At 41.1% G+C, this 19,018-nt stretch overlaps 1 protein-coding gene across 4 annotated transcripts; it reads right to left on the bottom strand.

Moving 5' to 3' along the window:
* Nucleotides 1-7,860: 7,860 nt before the first annotated feature.
* Nucleotides 7,861-18,501, bottom strand: nlgn3b (neuroligin 3b). Of its 4 annotated transcripts, none has more exons than XM_085363587.1 (6): nt 18,021-18,501; nt 16,386-16,433; nt 15,420-15,569; nt 14,374-14,559; nt 11,842-12,631; nt 7,861-8,659 (listed from the first exon to the last, which is right to left on the bottom strand). In XM_085363587.1, exons 1-6 carry the CDS (start codon nt 18,499-18,501, stop codon nt 7,861-7,863), a joined length of 2,454 nt encoding a protein of 817 aa, XP_085219713.1. The 4 variants fall into 4 exon arrangements, with proteins under 4 accessions (XP_085219713.1, XP_085219715.1, XP_085219714.1 ...); XM_085363589.1 differs by lacking the exon at nt 16,386-16,433 and adding an exon at nt 17,454-17,489 and having other exon boundaries at nt 15,420-15,574; nt 18,011-18,141; XM_085363588.1 differs by lacking the exon at nt 16,386-16,433.
* Between the last annotated feature and the right edge of the window lie 517 nt (nt 18,502-19,018).

Raw genomic sequence — 19,018 nt, 5'->3', positions numbered from 1 at the left:
TACAGTTATCTATCCATCCATTCGCTTCTGCTTATCCAGGGGGTGCTGGAGCCTATCCCAGCTGTCATAGGGCGAGAGGCGGGGTACACCCTGGACAGGTCGCCAGTCTGTCGCAGGGTAACACACAGGGACAGACAACCATTCGCACTCACATTCACACCTATGGGCAATTCAGATTTTCCAATTAACCTATCCCCACAAAGTACATGTCTTTGGACTGTGGGAGGAAGCCGGAGTACCCGGGGAGAACCCACGCAAACCTCACACAGAAAGACCCTGCTGATGGTAGAATTGAACTCAGGACCTTCTTGCTGTGAAGCAACAGTGCTAACCACCATGCCACCGTGCTGCCTATACAGTTATCTAGTTGTATTAGTTATTGGGACTGCTAGAGATGCAGTGCAATTTTTACCAACTCACCGGATCCTGTAAAAAGCTGGAGGGACTGCTGTGTTCCCGACCCAAAAAATAAATAAAAAAATCACTCCTCCTCAGACAGTTCCTTCAAATATAATCGGCTTCTGGATGCTGAAATTGTTTGGTTTAACTTTCCATTCTGCAACCTTTCTCAAAGCAATTACAGATCAAGTGATTTGTTTAGAAAGGATTCATGACACTGGCTCTGATACACTTAAAGTGCAGGGAAGTGACGCCTTTGAAGTCTCTAAGAAGACATATGAGAGAATGTGAAAGAGAGACAGACAAGAAGCATTAATTAACCTCTGTACTGCATATGAGTGTGTACAATGGCTGTCAGCTTTGCTTAATGTTGACAATCAAAGGACGGGGATTAGGTAGGGGGACTGGATTTAGACGCTTGCTGTCTTGGGTGGCATGAAAAGAGACTTTATTAATAAACTGCATTCCACAAAGCTGATGCAGATGGTGGCCGGTGATGTTACCATAGATCATATGATAAATTATTCGGTAGCAGTTAATAAGTCTGCGTAACAGCCTCTGGTTAATGCATGAACTGATATTTTAAGCAAACATATTACTGCCCAAGCGTTCAGCTAACGTGCAAATGTTATAAAGGCTATTTTGCATAATCACATAGGAAATTGTAGCTATATTATTATTGGTCCTACTCTGCAGGGTATGTTAAAATAATTATTTAATGATGTATTTAATTAATTCATTATGGCAGTCCTGGCGTTCCATATATGAGACAGTGTAATTGATATGACACTTTTATAACTGACTGCCTAGGATAGATACACTTGCCAGTATTTACACACTGAACATGGTAATATGCATGTTTATATAGAGGGAGTGGAGAAGTGCCCTGTAAAAGTATTTACATAATCTCTTATCACCGTTGTCATAATGTGTGTCGTGTTATCTTATGAAAAAACCAAACAAACAGCTCTCAAACAAACAAACAAGCACTTGGAGGAGAAAAACAAGTCAGGCTCAGTCGGGAGTGGCCTCCTGTGGCGAGGGTTAAATTATTTATTTTCCCAGATGCTGAAGTAAGGATGGACTAAGCTTCCCTCCATGTTTGTTTGATTATCTTTAGTGATCTCAGACTCTTTCAGCTGGGTATTTGGGATATGAAACCAGCCAGTGTGTTTTAACATGATTAAAAGATGAAGCCTAAAACAGCAGCAGTAGCAGGAACACCTAAGGAAACATGACGACTGTAAGGAATGTGTTGGTGGTTTTTCTAAAGGTGTGTAGGGGAGACCGGGGATAGTTGTAACATTTTTGACATTTCTGTCTGTAAATTGAAGCTCTTTTAAGGTAGTGGATTCAAAATGTAATGCAAAGTATTTACATGTCTCTGCTATTAAATAGTGCAGCTATTTTCTCTGCAGCACAATTACCCATTGCATGGTATGGTCTCAAACACGAAGAGTGAAATGTTACAATTAACCCCATAGTCTGGGTTAGTTGTAACATATCCTGGGGTAAAATGTAACACAATGAAAAAAGGGTACTAACAAAACATTAACATGTAATCTTTGTTTATTCAACACATGAATGCACTTACATCCATTTATGTAGCTCTGTGTGTGTGTGACAGAATGCAGAAATCTAGCTTTTGAACATATTCCAACCCCCCCCCAAAAAAGACAAGTTATGGAATTTTCTGCAACTGAATATTTCATTAATTTTGGTTGGTCTTCCTTGAGTTTGGCCTCATTGGCTCAGTGGACATTATAACCTACAACTCTTGCACCAATTTTGAACATAACAATGAAGCTGAAAAAAATGTAGTTGTTCACCAGCATCGCAATTCCATTACTTTTTATCATGGCTTACCTTTGTGTGGTTTGCAAAGTGCTTCAGAAAGATGAGGAAATCTGTTTCTTGCACCCATCTTGATTTATTTCCACTACCAGTACTTCCTACTGGTCCATCTCTGACACAGTGGTCTGCATAATGTATGTGTGGGAACACAAACAGTGGAGGAATTGTGTTGCCAATGGCATTAACTGCATATACAAATGCGACCAGTGAACCTCTCTCTGCTGATGTCGTTGCCCCAACTTGTTTAATATAAGTTAAAGTAATATTGTGGTAAGTTTTAACATCTGCATTATTGTTACAACTGACCCAGACTGTTGCTGTTACAACTGACCCAGACTCCTATAGCCACGAACTAGCTAACATTACAGCCAACGGCTAAAACATTAGCACTAAAGACCTACGCAGAATATATCCCCATAGACATACAAATAACATAATTTAAGTTTGATGAGTTTAACTGCAAAGCAGATAATGTTATTAGAAATTGAAATAAAGTAGAAAAACGTACTTTTTGGCATACAAATTACTTTTTTTCATGTTAAATTGTCTGTGTTTGACAAAATGTGCTGATTTTTCACATGTGATAGCAGAACTGAGTTGGGCATGCACAGGATGAGTCACATCATTTGAAACTTAGCCCTGATTGGAGAAATTGGAAGTGTTACAACTGACCCACGTTACAACTATCCCCGGTCTCCCCTACCAAGCAAAGAAGATGAAAAGATGAGATCTGGATAATTTTAGTATTCTCAACGCTCCACATGCTGGACAAAAGTGCCAATTCATCAGTCAGTGTCTGATGACTACTGGCTGCATTGCCATAGTGTTTGATAGCGAACGCTAGATACAATCATAATCTGTATATAAATGATGGATGTAGATCTGATCATTTATACAGTGCACAATGTGTTACACTCAAGATAACTTCTGTGTATTAGTGCAATAGCTCTTGGCTCTCTAGTGTGGTGTCTTTTGTGTTATTTCTGGCATTGCTGTTCATGCTCTGTAAAGATATGCTCTTATATAGATGTCAGGAGTTTATAAACAGTGTCCTGTGGCTATCATGTTGGACCTCTGGTGAGTTCACAACATCCCAGTGGACATAACAAGACCTCCAGGCTCACCATAGGTTGTTTTGGGGTCTGCCAAGCAATGAAGGTGCCATAAAGAGAGGAAGGCAGAAGCAGGGCTGCCAGGCGGATCTATACACAAAGCCACATGGGTGTATTCAAACATCAGGGATGCATACAGCACTGTGACCCTTCCACAGTTGGGTCTGTCAGACCATCTTTGATTACTCCTTCCCCTAGCACGCAGCCCTCAGGAAAAAACAAAGCCACACATAATGATCATCAAAACCTCCCCAGAGGGCTCTATCACTGAGCTACAGGACTGCTTTGCACACACTAAATGGGAAATTTTTCAAATATACACAAACTGTGCTGCATCTCCACCTGTGTTATTAAGCACATCAGCGTTTTTTCTGACAAGAAACCCTGGATAACTAAGGAAGTCCAGTCTCCCTTGAGGACTGAATGATCTAGCCCTCATGTCCGTTCGAAGACAAGATTGAAAAGTGGCATCAATCAGGCCAAACAGGACTGTAAGAGGAAAATTGAGGTCCACTTTACTGACAATAAACTCAGGCAGGCTTGGCAGGACACACATCACTAATCACAAGGACAGCAATCTCAAACTCAACAACATGAACACTTCCCTGGTAGAGGAGGTAAGCTGCTTTGCTGGCTTTGAGGTTAAAAGACCCAGTTTGGGCCCTCCATCTACACCTACTACCACTGTACAGGAGTGTGATGTGAACCTCATGTTTAGATTGGTAAACCCAAGGAAGGCTGAGAAAAGCTTCTAGCTCAGACAAGGTACCCAACAAAGTGCTCAAGGCGTGTCCCAGTCCAGACCTCAGCATTTTTCACCACTACATCTTTAACCCTTGCACAAATCATTATCCCACCTTGCTTGAAGTCATCTGTCATCAATCCAGACTCAAGGAAAGCTTCTGACTCCCTCACTGACTACAGGGAGACCTGTTGCCCTAACATCTACAATCCTGAAGTGCTTTGAAGGGCTGGTATCAAATCACATCAAAGCCTGTCTTCCACTGACTCTTGACCCACATCACTATGCTTACAAAGTGAACAAATCCACAGAGGATGCCATTGCGACAGCTCTCCACTCCACCTTGAATCATCAAATGAATCAAAACATGTGAGGATGCTCTATGTTGACTATAACTCAACATTAACAGCATCACGCCATAGAGCCTGATCAAGAAGCTGGCTGAGTTTAGTCTTTCCTCTCCTACCAAACACTGCACCTCAGTCCATCCCATTAAAACCATTATTAAATTTGCTAATGTCACCACACTAGTGGGACTCATATGAGCGGCAGATGACTCTCTCTACAGGGCTGAGGTCCATCAACTGGTCATGTGGTGTTCAGCAAACAATCTTGCAAAAGAAAACAAAATAAATCATAGACATCACGAAGAGCAGAGGCTCGCTCGGTCATCAGTGGAGACTCTATTGAGAGGGTCCATGTTTTTAAATTTTTTGGGACCTTTATTTCCAACAATCTCACCAGGCCTCCCGCAGTGCAGGACATTAAAAAGGCTATCCAAAGAAAGTACAAAAGATCACTGGCTGTATCCCCTCTATGGAAGAGACTGCAAGAGAGAGATACCTCTCAAGAGCCTTCAGGATCACTAAAGAAACCTTCCACCAGGTCACTTGCTGTTTGACCTGCTTAGACCCTACATGTCCAACATGAGCTTTTCTCTATGTGTAAACATTGTTCTAAATTAAACATTATTATTGTGAGGCAATTGGACTCATTCATATTCATAAATATTTATTGTCTTCTCCTGAAAGGGTTTGGTTCACTGTGTAAAAACTGTTTTTTTGTGTGAATGTCTTTGTTGGCAGAAATATCTATCTATCACCTTAATTTCTTGTATTAGATATTGCAATGACAATAAAAGGCAATCTGATTCTGATTCATAGATTGGACATAGATGGACTTAGACACCATGGCATGGTTTGTGTCTCCACTGTGGTGTATGGAGAGATTTTTCTTTCCGAGGATCTCTTCTTTCTAAGAATCTCTCCTTTCTCCTTTAATTAGTCATTAATGTGTGGCTCTTTTCCACAGTGTTTCTCTTGTCCTGTCGCCTCACACCCCCAACCGTTCACAGCAGATGGCTGCCCCTCCCTGAGGCTGGATCTGCCAGAGATTTCTTCCTGTTGAGAGGGAGTTTTTCCTTCCCACCAACACTAAGTGTTTGCTCATAATTGGATTGTCTGATTTTTGTGATTTTCTCTTTAGTATTGTAGCACCTTTACAATATAAAGCACATTGAGACAACAGTTTTTGTGATTTGGCGCTATATAAATAACACTGAATTAAATTGAACAGACACTTGGAATGCAAAACGGAGCAAAATGGAAATAATGTTTTATTCAATTAGAGTCAAAACAAGTGAGTGAACCCAAAAACTCAGTAGGAGTTATTACATATGTCAAAGCTAAAGGCTGTTTTCTCATAGACCTCTATAGGGCTGGAAGTGTTTTCACAGACACAAGTATTGGCCCCACTGGTTATTAGAAAGATTGTAGTTTTAAGGGATATCTGTGGTGGTTTCACTTTTCAGACCCAGATGCTAGGCCAACCCATTATATTATCTATTACACTCGGAAAAGATAACCAACATAACATATATAAGTTACTGACCTAGTAATGCTTTAGAGAGAACAAATCAACATAGATAGTCTAATTTTAACCCCAAGCCTTATCTAAACCTAAATTAACCTCACATCTTTTAAATTACTTCACTGGAAATAATCGAGATTCCACTTATTCAGCCTCACATTCAAACTATTTAACAATACTGGACTTTAAAATCCAAATTATAACTGAACTGGAGACATCTTTTTTGCAACTCATCAGAAAACACTTCAGCTGGAGAGTTAGGTGTGCTGAAATAGTGTCAGCTGATGCAGCATCCAGCTGCTAGCCTCAAGCAAAGAAGAGAAGCCAGTTACAGAGGTCTGTTGATCTCACTTCTTTATCCCCAGATTTTCAAATATCTTACATGAATTTTTTTTAGCGGCTTACCAAGGTTTTAAAAAACACTCCAGGAACAGTGTAACAGTGTAAATGCAGCACAGTTCCCCTGTAACTGCATCTCTAAGGCTAATCATGACCTAGATATTATACAGCTTAGGACTACCTTTCTTGACATATACGATTTAGAAGTTGTCATTATACCTGCTTTTTCCCTATAAATTGTGTTCAAATCCCAGATTCGGACAAGACTCATCTTTAGTTCCAAAAATCTTTTAATAGCCATCTCATTTAGATTACCAGTAAACAATTTTATAGGTTCAAAGAACTCAAATCGCAAAGCTTGAGGTCCATCGTGTCCATTCAGTACAGAAAGACCCCTGGGTTTAGCTTGACAAGGGGTCCAAACCACTTGGAGAGGGAGCAATATTCTGCAAGTTTCATAAAACTGCTTTTTAAATGTGAATAACTGAATTGGTATACATACAGTTACAATGTAATTACAGTCATCTCTCTGAAGACCTTACAGTAGGCTTTTCATAAACAAACGACAAATAAAATGTTGGTCTAAGTTTATTCTGTACAAACAAGCCAAGCCAAAAGAACCATGAGTTTGGTTAGAGTAGGAAAAACACATCTTAAGCAATTTTCTCTTTATAGTGAAGCAGAAGATCTATTGCTACGATGTACTAAGCAAAAATTGAAAAGCACATAAAACAATAACATAGCAAGGTTACTCAAATAGACTACAATAAATTACACAATACTACATATGCAAAACCCAATGGTTAATTTCAACCAGTGCCTAATTTACATTTTTGTACTGCAGCTGTCAGCCACACACTCGCACCACACTCTCACAAACCAAGCCCCCCCCCCCACACACACACAGTGCTATAATTTGCACTACCAGATAGAAATATTTTGGGTAAATTGGACAGTTTTAACACATGTGACCAGTAAAACTTCAATCCATTGTTGGCATGACTCCACAGTAATTCCTCATGTAAGCGATGTGCTGTACAAGGCATTTAAAGTAATTACAGTAAAAATACATTTTCATAATAAGCAATGTACCATGAGAAATATGTATAAAATAGCTTGATAATAGTAATAATAATACTGCTTTTATGCTTCTCCCAGATCTCATCTCTGTCCACCATGAGTTGTAATGTCACTTTGTTCCACGAGATCAAAATAGATATCACAGAGTAAGAAAAACTTCCCATACAAATCCAACTGTACAAACATTATACTAAGTTCTTGCTAGGTAAAGTTCCAAAAAAGCCAAAGTGGAAAATGAAATGCACTTTTTCTTTTCGACCGCCTTTGAAAATGATTATTATAAAATGACTCTGCAGTTAGACTTCCTATTATGAGAAAGCAAAGGCAGGATGTTCGCGGTTGTACACCTTTGGAAAAAGACAGAACATACATATTAAATCCTATTTTACCTACACATCCTAAATACAGCTTTACATTTCCATTTTTCATCTATGTCACATTTCTCATCTCTTTCTGGCTGCCAGGTTATACCCTTGTGGTAGAGTGGGTGCTGGGCAGGCCTGCAGAGCTGTAGCCAGCGGGAAAGGTGCTGTATGGACTCATGTTGGAAAGGCCCATTAGGGAGTTGGGGATCATGGTGATGTTGTTGGGGGTCATCAGAGGGATGTCGTCAGGGGAGCGGCGCTGACTGAGCGTATAGTCCAAACTGGGCGAGACGTGGAGAGGATTGTGAAGGGCCTCGCACTGGTTCCTTTGCTGGGATGACAAGGTCTCGTCTACTGTTGTGGTGTGGCTTGCATTATTGCCTTTGCTTTCGCGCTGCGGACTGGGCTGCTGTGAAGTGTCCTGGCGGCTGCGCTTGTCCTTGCGGTAGTACAGAGCAGCAAAGGCCAGAACGTTGAGGAACAGCAGTGACGCCCCGACAGCAATAGTGACACTGAGCTCTGTGGAGTAATCTCTCGGGTTTGGCATGATCAGAGGACCCATCTCTCTCCCTCCTTCTCCGCTACTATGGGCAGTGGATAAAGGCGGGCGTCCAGTACCCCCAGACCTCTTGCCATTGGACTGGGTGGGATCCAGTGGTGTGACCTTGGTGGTGGTGGAGGAGTAATGGAACATGTCATGGAGGTTGTAGAGATGGGGCACCAGGTGTTTCCAGAAGGCTACTTTGGTTGCACGGTAATGGTCACGGATACGAGGCTTCAGGCCAATGTGCAAGTACAGCTGGTCGTAGGGGTCATACTTGGACCAGGCTACCTCCTCAAAGCGGTTGGCCTTGGTGTGGATGAACTTGGTGTCCTGTGGCACTGGCTTGTTAGGATCCCTATGAAGACATCATAGGTAAATTTTAGCCTTGGAGGGAAATTAATTTCAATATATATTAACTTTTAGCACAATCCTCTTCAATCCTAATTCAATGAACATGAGATTTTTTAAATATGTGATTTGGCTTATATTTGCCCTAACATCAATGGGCATCACTATTGAAAATATCTACATCACTACTGTTTTAATAACAGGAGGGATGTGCAAAGTATTTGGTTGTTACAGTTACTATTCTTAAACTTAAGAAGAATTTGCAGGAATTTCTACTTAGGTATTTTTTTGGCATCTTTTTACTTTTACTCCCTATCTTTATCACAAACAACTCTCCTTTCTGCTCCTTACATTTTTAAACAGGCTCATTACTTAAACTTTTACTTTAGCCATTTGAGGGGAGTTATTATATGCTGTCACTGAGCACCTTCAAACATCAGGCTGAATCTAAATGGAGGGAACAAAAAACATAAAAGACAACCCTACCGGTGTGTCAATCACCGGCGCTAACCATACACAAAGAGATTAAAGTTTTTTGTTTTTTTTTTAAATACAAATTTAGGCCTCATTTAGCGCTGTATTCAGGGGTTTAATTGGACTAAATGACCTGGAATGATGTTTTTAGTGAAGGTGTTTATAAGTTGTGACTGCTAGAGCTACAGAAAAGAAGTGAACATAAAGGAAGAAATGTTTTTTTTAACTAGCAGGTGATTTTAAATTCAATATTTCTAAGAGTTCAACAAATGTCAGCAAACAAAGTGTTTCTGTGCAGTTTGCCACACATCTACTAGCTAAAAGTATAGTTGTTGTTTTTGTTCCTCAGAGAGAGCAAAGAAAGTGAGATAACTTCACTTAGAAATGGAGAAAGATGTAAGAAAAAGAACAGGTTTATTTTTTAGGGTTATTATTGATTATTTTTAAGGGTAAGGTCTGTTCGTTAAGATTTGAAATTGATGCTTATACGTAACATTCAAATTTCTTTTATACTAACATTTCGCTATTAAAAGGTTACATAAAAGGTTGCAATTTTGTGAAGGGCATGCAGGTTTGCAGTAGTGTAGTGAAGTTTATAATGTTGTACTTTGTTGGACTGGTGCATGAGCGGCTGTGGTGTTCATGGTCAATGTAAGATTACATCAGTAGATTGAGGGTGATCGTGCTGTTTAGATTCACTCAATGAATCCTACCTTAGCTTTATACTGTCTAGGCTTTGGAAATCAGTTTATGCAAAAGCATCTGCTTATATCTTGTTGAATTCAGAGCAGCTACACAGGTCAGCTGATCAAAGCCTGTATACAAAAAAATGGAGCTCACAACAGAAATTATTCTATCTTAGTTCTAAGTGATTCTTTCCCCACCGCACCACCACAAGCTTAGGGTTCACACACATGCCAAATCTCACTGACTATACACATTTTCCTGTTTAGCCGTTGAGGCAAAGTCTGCAGTTGAAGGCAAATGCAAACAGAGCTGGTTTTATTTATTCCCTTTGTTTGTCCTCTGCTTCTGTTCTGCATAACAGGAATTCAAGCCGAGTGCAATCATCAGAATTACAATTTAAGTTGAAATGGACTTTCTATTCCTATGTATTAATATTATTTTATGATGCAATTAATATAACATGAGATTCAGTTCGTTTGGTACATTTCACAGCATGTACTTTTTCACTTTTACTTGATTAAAGAAGTTGAATTGGTACTCTTGGTGCTTTTACAAGATTTTTTTTTTTTTTTTAACAAAACCTCTTTTCTTGTACTTAAAAAAAGTCTGGTAAAACTGCCCCCTCTGGTGAAAATGACATTAACCTCATTGCTCAGGCCCACAAGTCAAGTCCATAAATTTTGCCCTTCCAAATACACAAGGAAAGATAGCTTTTCCAATGAAATGCAATACAGAAAGAGGAGAGAAACCTTATCAATATATAAGCAAAACAACAGGTCAACACAATGTAATATCACAAACTCTCCTCAAGAGCTCAGCATCCCCTCATCCCCCACACACTGAAACAGCAGCCTATAGTGATCAGTGCTGCATATCTGCCAACCACTAGGGCCATCACCCACAAAGATTCATTGCAGTTGTGCATTCAAAATGAAGGAAGACTCTGGCATGCAGCAGGGGAGCCCTCCACCACAACTCACTTAGATGTCTTTTATCTTCAAACACACTTAGTAAATCTTTGCCTTGGTATGATGAATTGAAAAACAAAGCTGTCAGAAAAAAAGGTGCAGAGCTCCACTCCAACTCCACATCCTACTGGAAGCCTTTCAGTTAGTGCAATTTGATCTTTGCTTGTTTTGGGCAAAATAAACTCACAATCGCTGAAAATTGAAGACAGATATATAGATGAATCGGCTGCATTTTTTTTGCCTCCTTGTAAAATCGATTAAAAAAAAAGCTAATCTGCCAGAAGGAAAGACAGATCCTGAGTGAAAAATAAGAGTTCGTCTCTAAACACTTATTTATTACCAGCATTTATCTGTAATACAAGTCGACGTATTTCCGTAGTGACAAAGTGAGTCACTCCTATCAAAAAACACAACTCACTAAAGCTGGCCTTAAATTTATAGAGCACATCTAAACTGTGTCTTCAAACTTTCTCTTCAGTGTAACCTTTTTGTTAAACACCAATGAACTGCTTTAAACATTTATGCGAATGAAGCTGTAAATTTTATTAGCCCTTTCGGACAGCTGCCCAAAGTGATGAAACTGTGTTATGTGCATTACACCAGGTTTTAGAGATAGCTAAACAAGACTTTGACTGTTTAAAAAAGAGACTAAATAGATACACTCAGTTTTGTCAGCTGATATGACTGTGCTGGACTGATGTCTGATTTTTATTAGGATCTGGCATTATGTATGCAGGGAAGCAATTAAGTTCACACGTATGGGTGCAGAGTTAAACTGTTTTTAAAACATTTTTAATGAGGTCAAACCAGTTGCAGCAAAGGTAAGGAGACCTATTGCACAATAAGTTGTCTAAATTAAAATCTTTTTAATGTCAGGAATTGATGCAAAGCAATAAAAACTAAGGCACAATTTAGGGACAGTTATGTTATTTCACAATCATTTCTAAGCCAAGACAGGAATATGAAATTAGAATGAATGGCAATTTAATGCATTTCAACGAATGTGTAAATGAGTCACATTCTTATTACTTTACTTTTTGCTGAATCCACTGTTACTCACCCACTTTTCGCAAAGTTGGTCCAATAAGTCATAACCACAGCGCTGAGCATGATATCGTTCCTGGAGAAATTACAGGGGAACAGATCAGTTGGGCCCACCATGGGGATGCCAAATACATAAGGCACCTCATCTCCATGCGCTGAGTCTGACCACACTGGCTTCATAAGGCTCTGGCAGTGGTGGTAGAAGGCGTAGAAGTAGGTGGGCGAGCCGTAGCGGGCGTGTAGGTCAGCCGTTACCACCGAGGGCTCCACCCACTGGTGGTCAGTGAAGAGGGCCACCAGGGTCTTCCTCCTAGTCTCTGGGTTGTCCTTGTCAGCCCAGTCTGTGTACATGAATTTGATTGTCTCCCTCAGTGTGTCCTTCCCTTCTGGGTAGCCATACAAACTGTCCACAAAGTCGGACACAGCAAAGTCAAAGTCGCTGCCAGACACACCGTCTTCCAGGTCCATCACATTCTCCACAAAGCGCAGGCCCTCTCCCTGATTAACACCCAGCATTATATCATAGTTAAGGAACTCGCCCTGCTCCATCAGGATCTCTGGGTCATCTGGGATGACATCACCATCGATGACAGGGCCAAAAGCCACGCGGTAACGGGCAGCCTGGATGTCTTGCTCAACCAGCTCTTTAGCACTTTTCTTCTGCAGGCAGGACACCATGTCTACTGTGTCCAACACATTGCAGCCAACCCTCTCAGCAAGCATGCGAGTGTACTTGACTGGCTGGTAGTTGACAGCCCAGCTGGACAGCGCTGAACCACTCTGGATGATGGCTCTGTGGAACAGACCTTGGGAGACAAAATTCAGAACAAAAACACACAGGACAAAGGCACAGAGAACATAGGTTAACCAGCAAAATCATATTTATTAACAGCATTCCTGACTGCCAGGAGCAAATACATGATTCACGTTGCATTAATTGGTATTCATAACTAAATCTGAGGCTGGCTGCCCGTTGCTTCTTGTGGCAACAAGATGAAACAAGGCCACATGTGACGTACTTTGATTATTAATCAGGAAGATTAGAAATACAAAGAATGATAAGGCTGGTGAGTTGAGCAGATGAGACGCCGCTAAGTAAAGCAGCGGGTAGAAGAAATAAATTAGTAAAGAGGAATGTTGCTTCTTCTTCTGAGAATATGAAAAACGCCAAAAAGAAAATCCATTCTTTTCTCGGCTGATTTCTAATTTGTCTCATGTGGCGTCTTCTCTATATGCAGATGACAGGGAATGCACATCAAACCAATTTCAACTCGGCTCAATTTTCAGTGAGGAGGTTCCAGTTTTCCTTACACTGGTCATGCACAGAGCTACTGTAATTGCAGCAACGTTATTGGCGTCCTGCTAACAAGCTGCTTAGCATACACGTAGCTTGCTGGTGCCAACTCTGTGGTGCAGGGGTGTGTGTGCAGAGAGCTGAATATGCAGTTACCCTGATCCTTCAGTGTTGATACAGTAAACACGCTGCTCTGTTGAATTGTTTATATGCAGTGCGTCACCTCTGTCTCTAGGGATTTTGTTTCTAGCACCTAAAAATGACAAGTGATATGTATCAACTCAGAAATACTCTGCTGGGGTTAAGGAAGAGCGTTCGCTGGAAAAGCAGTGCAGGGGCAGTGTCACTTTCTCCTTCCTTTGCTGTCATTTATTTCAATTTTTTAGGGCAGCAGCTAGTCTACTTCAAAGACAGCCGGAGGTCTTTGTGCATTTGCTGCAGCCAAGCTAGGACATTCAATACAAACCTCACAAAGGACGGCTCCCGCAGTCTCCCTGTCCTCGCATAGATGAAAACACACAATTTCTGTCCTTCTCGTGATTTTGGCCAGCATCAATGGGAGAACCAGGGCAATAATACAGCAAAGATAAGATGTTCAACTCCCAGCAGGCCACCCATATTGAAATACACATCTTTGATTCTTGCAAGGAGCTTTGGATGACTGTAAATCAAACAGCATGTTTTATTGTTACCTAGTTTTCTTTTTACCGAGTGTCAGAAGATTCCTGTAGGTAATGTATATCCTTTGCAGAGGAATTTCAATTAAAATCAAAGTGTCTTACACTGTTCAAAATATATGAAATAATTTGGTTTAAAGTATATTTTCAATTACAACACTAATGTAGGCACACAAGGGTAAACAAACATCACGCCGAGAGACTGAAATATAAATGAGTTGGAATGGTAAAAACTGATGGTCACAGGTGAACTCGAAGACATGCTGAAAACTTTATAATGCCAGTAGGCTTCTTTAAGAGCTTCACGTTTTAAGAGGCAGAGCTTTTAGCCTGATTAGATTGAGTAGAGGGGAACAAAAGCAATCACTTACTTAACGAATACCCCCTTTACCCTACTCCCATATCATAACACTTCATCTCCCTGCCAGAGCATTTGGAGCTTCATTTGGAGAACAAAACTCTAAAACTGCCCCCCGCCTGGTGCTGAATTTTTGCATTAGTTATAGCCCAAACAGCAGGGATTAACACCACATCAAAGTGAGAGACAACTTCAAAAACAGTGATTGCAGATTCCTACCCTCTGAGTGGTGGGATAGAGTCAGCAAACTGACGCAGGAAGCACCAATTCCAGATCCAAAAACCGTGATGCGACTGGGGTCTCCTCCAAAGTACCCGATATTTTTACTTATCCAGCGTAGGGCTTGAATCTGGTCCAGGAGTCCGTAGTTTCCTTTTGCTGCCTGGTCACCGGTACTGAGGAAGCCTGGTGTATACAGAGAGACAACAGAGCCAGTGATGAAGAAGAGCTCGACCAAATATGTCACAGCTTTGATCTAAAGCTGTAGCCCAGCGGGGAGTCTGAATGAACTGACACCATTCCCCCTCAGGTGTAAATATGCCTTTGCTCTCTCCCACAGCGTTCCACTACCTTAGCCGACTCCTTGTAATAGTCTTCCAAGCAGCAGCGCCCCTTACCAAGCGATCCAGGCTCCGCTGCTCGTGAAATTTCAATGCTCTCCTCATAAGAGTGACTTCATAACGTTTAATGTAATGTAAATAAACCTTTTATTTCCAGAAAAAAATGTCATTAAACTACAGCGAGGTCACCGTTGCTCTTACACTTGCTCTTGTTACTGATCCGCTTGTCAAGTCTCATCCAAACACCTTACTGTTTTGAATGTTAAACACAGGGTGGAGGGTGTGGGGGGGCTCTCGACCTTGTAAGTGCCTGCGAATGGTGCATTTAAATTGTTTTACTTCGAAGAAAGGCTGATAATCTTGTACAGATTAGATAAATCCATCTAAAAGAAGATAAATTGTGTTTTCAGAGTGGGTATAAAACAGATTGTGTGAAACAAGGACATGGCATGATAAGTGTTTGCATAGCTTTTCCTCTGAAGACAACATTTCTATGCAGACCAAGCTACACTATGCTACCCAGATCTCAGGAAGCTATATTTCCTTGTACAGCTTTCCACTATAGTTTTCTCTCATGTCTGTACTACATTTTATACGGTAATGACAGCAGCACAGTTGACGTTAATGACAGCGGTGACAGTTTATTCTCCCAAGTTCAAGCAGGACTAAATGTGTTGTTTGAAATGCCATTAAAATGTACCGCACCTAGTATTCCGATTCTGTAGTTGAGCGTGACGACAACAACATTTCCATAACTGGCCAAAACGCTGCCGTCCATCATGTTGCCGGTGCCCTCCATGTAGGAGCCTCCATGGATGTAGACCATCACGGGCCGTGCTTCGGAGTCCCTTATATCTGCAACATCGACGCACACACACACACACACAGATGCTAGGCAAACACCTGCAGAGGTGGGGGTGGAACAGCAGTGAAATGTAGACTTAAAGGAGAACTGTTACTAAAACTTTATGGCCCAACCACTTCAGTATGAGGTATGGGAAAAGACTGCTTAGAAAATGTGCTCAGAAGCAAGCTAGGGTGGGAGGCCTGTGGTGTGGAAGCTGTAATGACAAATGGCAAATATGCTCTGACACGTGTGTATGAATAATAAATAGTTAACCACAGTTTCTATAGTGCATGTGAGGTGCCGGAGCAAGCATTATGTATAACATGCATGCGTAAGCAATATTAAAAACCCACAAATTTGAGACTGTCTATGTTTAGACCTAACTTTATAGATATGAAGTGGAAGGTGTCACACTACTCTGAGCTCTTTCTATTTATTAGTATGAGCTAAGAAGGAAACAGTCCTCTGTTTTCGCTATGAACAGAAAATCTATATTTCATGTTTTGGGGCCAATTTATTATATTGACGAATGACTGTCTTTACAAAGGACTATAAGACAGATATGTAATAATGCAATCTCTGGATCAATGTGCATGAAAATAGAGATATAGCACTTACTGAAAGGATTGCAACTGTGTTCAGTACAAGACCGAGATGCACTAACAGGAAACTTATGTAATCATAAACTGGATAACATTTTTCTTATTCCTCTTCAAATAAAAAGAAACCCCCGCAGTTCTTTAGGAAAGTCAAAACAAAGGAGTGTAAGATCTTCATGAAACTAAAAGAATCCATGCATCAAGACTTTGAGCTCTTAAAAATACCTTCAGATATATGTATCTCAGCCGCCCCTTTTTTCTTGTGTTGGCTCCCTGGGATTCACATAAGAAAAAAAAAAAAAAAGAAGTACAGAATTCAAAATAGCATGGTTGACTGTGCCTCTTAAATAATATACTGTCGGTCCAGACTTTCCTCGGTACAAAAAAGGTAGATGAAGTTAGGTATAAGGTTAGTGTTAAGACGCTAACATTATGACACAAAATGATTACTGTTTATAATTCAGGTTTTAACAAATTGGTATTACCCGTTAAATCTTTTGTAAGTACGCACACATGCACATACACATGCTGTTGCCTTTGAACGCTTCAGTAACTGTGACAGCGAAGGATGCACGTATCTTGGTTCATCCTTCTCTCTATATTTAGACAAAGTGTCACGTTGATTCTTTGCAAAGGGAGTGGAATATAAGGTATATAGTGTTTTGGTGAATAGTGATAAAACTGAGAATAGTGCAATATTCAGAAACAGCCTGTGTAATGTGACAGGACGAGATAGACCACTGGAGGTAAGTGAAAAAGGGGTTTCACATCAGTGAAACAGGTAATAAAGTCAGAGCATGCCCCAGGTGCCTTTTAAATAAACAATGAACAAGTCTGAAGAGAGAAAAATGTATAGAAGAAAAGGGCAATGTTTCTCTGAAATAATGTGTTATTTAACCTGTTTGTGGCCAGATGAGTAGGCCTGTTGGAGGAACTCATTCGAGGGGCTGTGGGGCTGCACCATTTTGGACTGCTACCTCTCAAGGAGGCTGTTTATCTGTTGTTGCTATGCTACCAGAGAAAAGCCAGTCAAAGCGTGGCATCTTACAAGTTGAACACGGCTAAACTTTCAGCCCCCCTTATGTCAAATACTCTGGAGGGAAGCTGTAACTGTAAGAAACCAAAACCTAATTGAAGTAACCTGAATTAAAGACCTCTGTTTGTCAACATTTGATTTAGGGAACACGCAGCATTACCGTGGTGTTACACTGTGCTGCTAATTTGCAGATTCACTCAAAATGTTTCCTCGCTGGTTCATTTCACACTTCTATTAGTTAGAAGAATAGGAGGGGATTCAGCATGCGATAGACGGTTGACTCCTGTACCTCACTAATTAGCCCCCAGCAGACATGCTGTCGGAGCAAAGCAGTGATTCGGTAATTTTAAAGAAGTTTTAGAAAACATGGAAAGCTAGCACTTTTACTTTTACTAGCACTGCTGTAATTTCCACTGGTGCTGTAGGCTTGTTATTTTAAAAAATACCAAAAATCTCATTTAGTTAAAGGGGGGACCAGTGCTTGAACAACACCTTGGCTCTGAAGTACTTCACTCGATATCTGTTGCTGGGAGAACATGCACATGCCTCAGTCTGTCTATGTTTAGGTATGCAGAGGATCAATTAAGTGGCATCAGGGAAAACTCTTTAGTTGCCTACCAAATCATTACCCCTAATGTGACAGCAACATGTCGGACAATGATGACATTGCACTGGGCAGTAAATCAGCCCTTGCTAGCAGCAGTGGCATGGATATTGGTTACATGCATGCTTTATGATGATCACAGCACAACATCAGGGCCACGATAAACAGTGATCAATGGACGTGGAACGCCATCGCTGTCCTTTTTACCACACCAACTCACCATCGTCTGTTGGAGCGTAGATGTTTAGATACAGGCAGTCCTCGCTCTGATCCTGAATGTATGTGGCCACTGTGTCCAGGTTATAGGTGAACCATATTGGCATCATAATCTCTGGCACAGTGTTGTGGATGTTCTGAGGGCAGACGGGCATGAAGTGGGTAGCGTTCTTGATACCTGACCAGGAGGAGGGCTGATCAGGGGGCATGAAACGCTTCTCGCCCAGAGGTGGGGCAGCATAGGGGACCCCGAGATACTGATCTACTGGCCTGAGGACCTCACTGGGCACAGGAACCCTGAGGCCGCGCAGTTTCCCATACTGGGTGGTCACAGTTGGGTAAAATTTCTGGCTCGTTGCCCTGGTCAGTGACCAGCAGGAACATAATATCCACCAAAGAAGAGCACAATGGGTGATGGTTACAGTCCCTTGCCGATGTAGCAGGTGTGCAGGCAACAGATGGTCTCTAAATGTAGCCAGCCACATGGTCTGGGCAAGATGGTGCCCTTGCACAACACAAATGCACACTTTAGTGTCTATTCAGTCCTTCTGCACTGACCCTGTCAACCAGACATCACTCACTGCGCCTTTAGATCTGACAGTTATAAAATCCGAATACACCTCAACCAGGTATCGAGCGCCCCCACTTCCAGCTTTCATTGCAGGGAACACAGATCTGAAAACGAGAGGATTTGACAAATTAGACCAGAAAAACATGAAAATGTGTGAAAAGAGTGAAAAAAACAAAAAATATCCACATAAATGATATTTTTAATAAAAGCATTACCTTCCTCCAGTTTAGCGCTAAACGCACACACTGGCTTGATAATAACCTTTTTATGCTTGCTCATGCACAAATCACTGAATACTGATCTTTGTGTATCAGTGGAGGAGGCGATAGGGAAAATCTGAAAAACCCATCTGCTGTGATGTTGGAGTGACGCTGCGAAACCATCTCGAGCTAAAAGGTGTTAAGAACTCAATTTCTTATGTAAAAGCAACA

The sequence above is a fragment of the Diplotaxodon limnothrissa genome, linkage group LG10, assembly GCF_057381915.1.
Source record: "Diplotaxodon limnothrissa isolate DT_005_m linkage group LG10, D_limnothrissa_male_GT1.1, whole genome shotgun sequence".
In the NCBI taxonomy this organism is placed as follows: Eukaryota; Metazoa; Chordata; class Actinopteri; order Cichliformes; family Cichlidae; genus Diplotaxodon; species Diplotaxodon limnothrissa.
The sequence above is the reverse complement of the archived record's forward strand: the minus strand, read 5'-3'. Positions and strand labels throughout refer to the sequence as shown.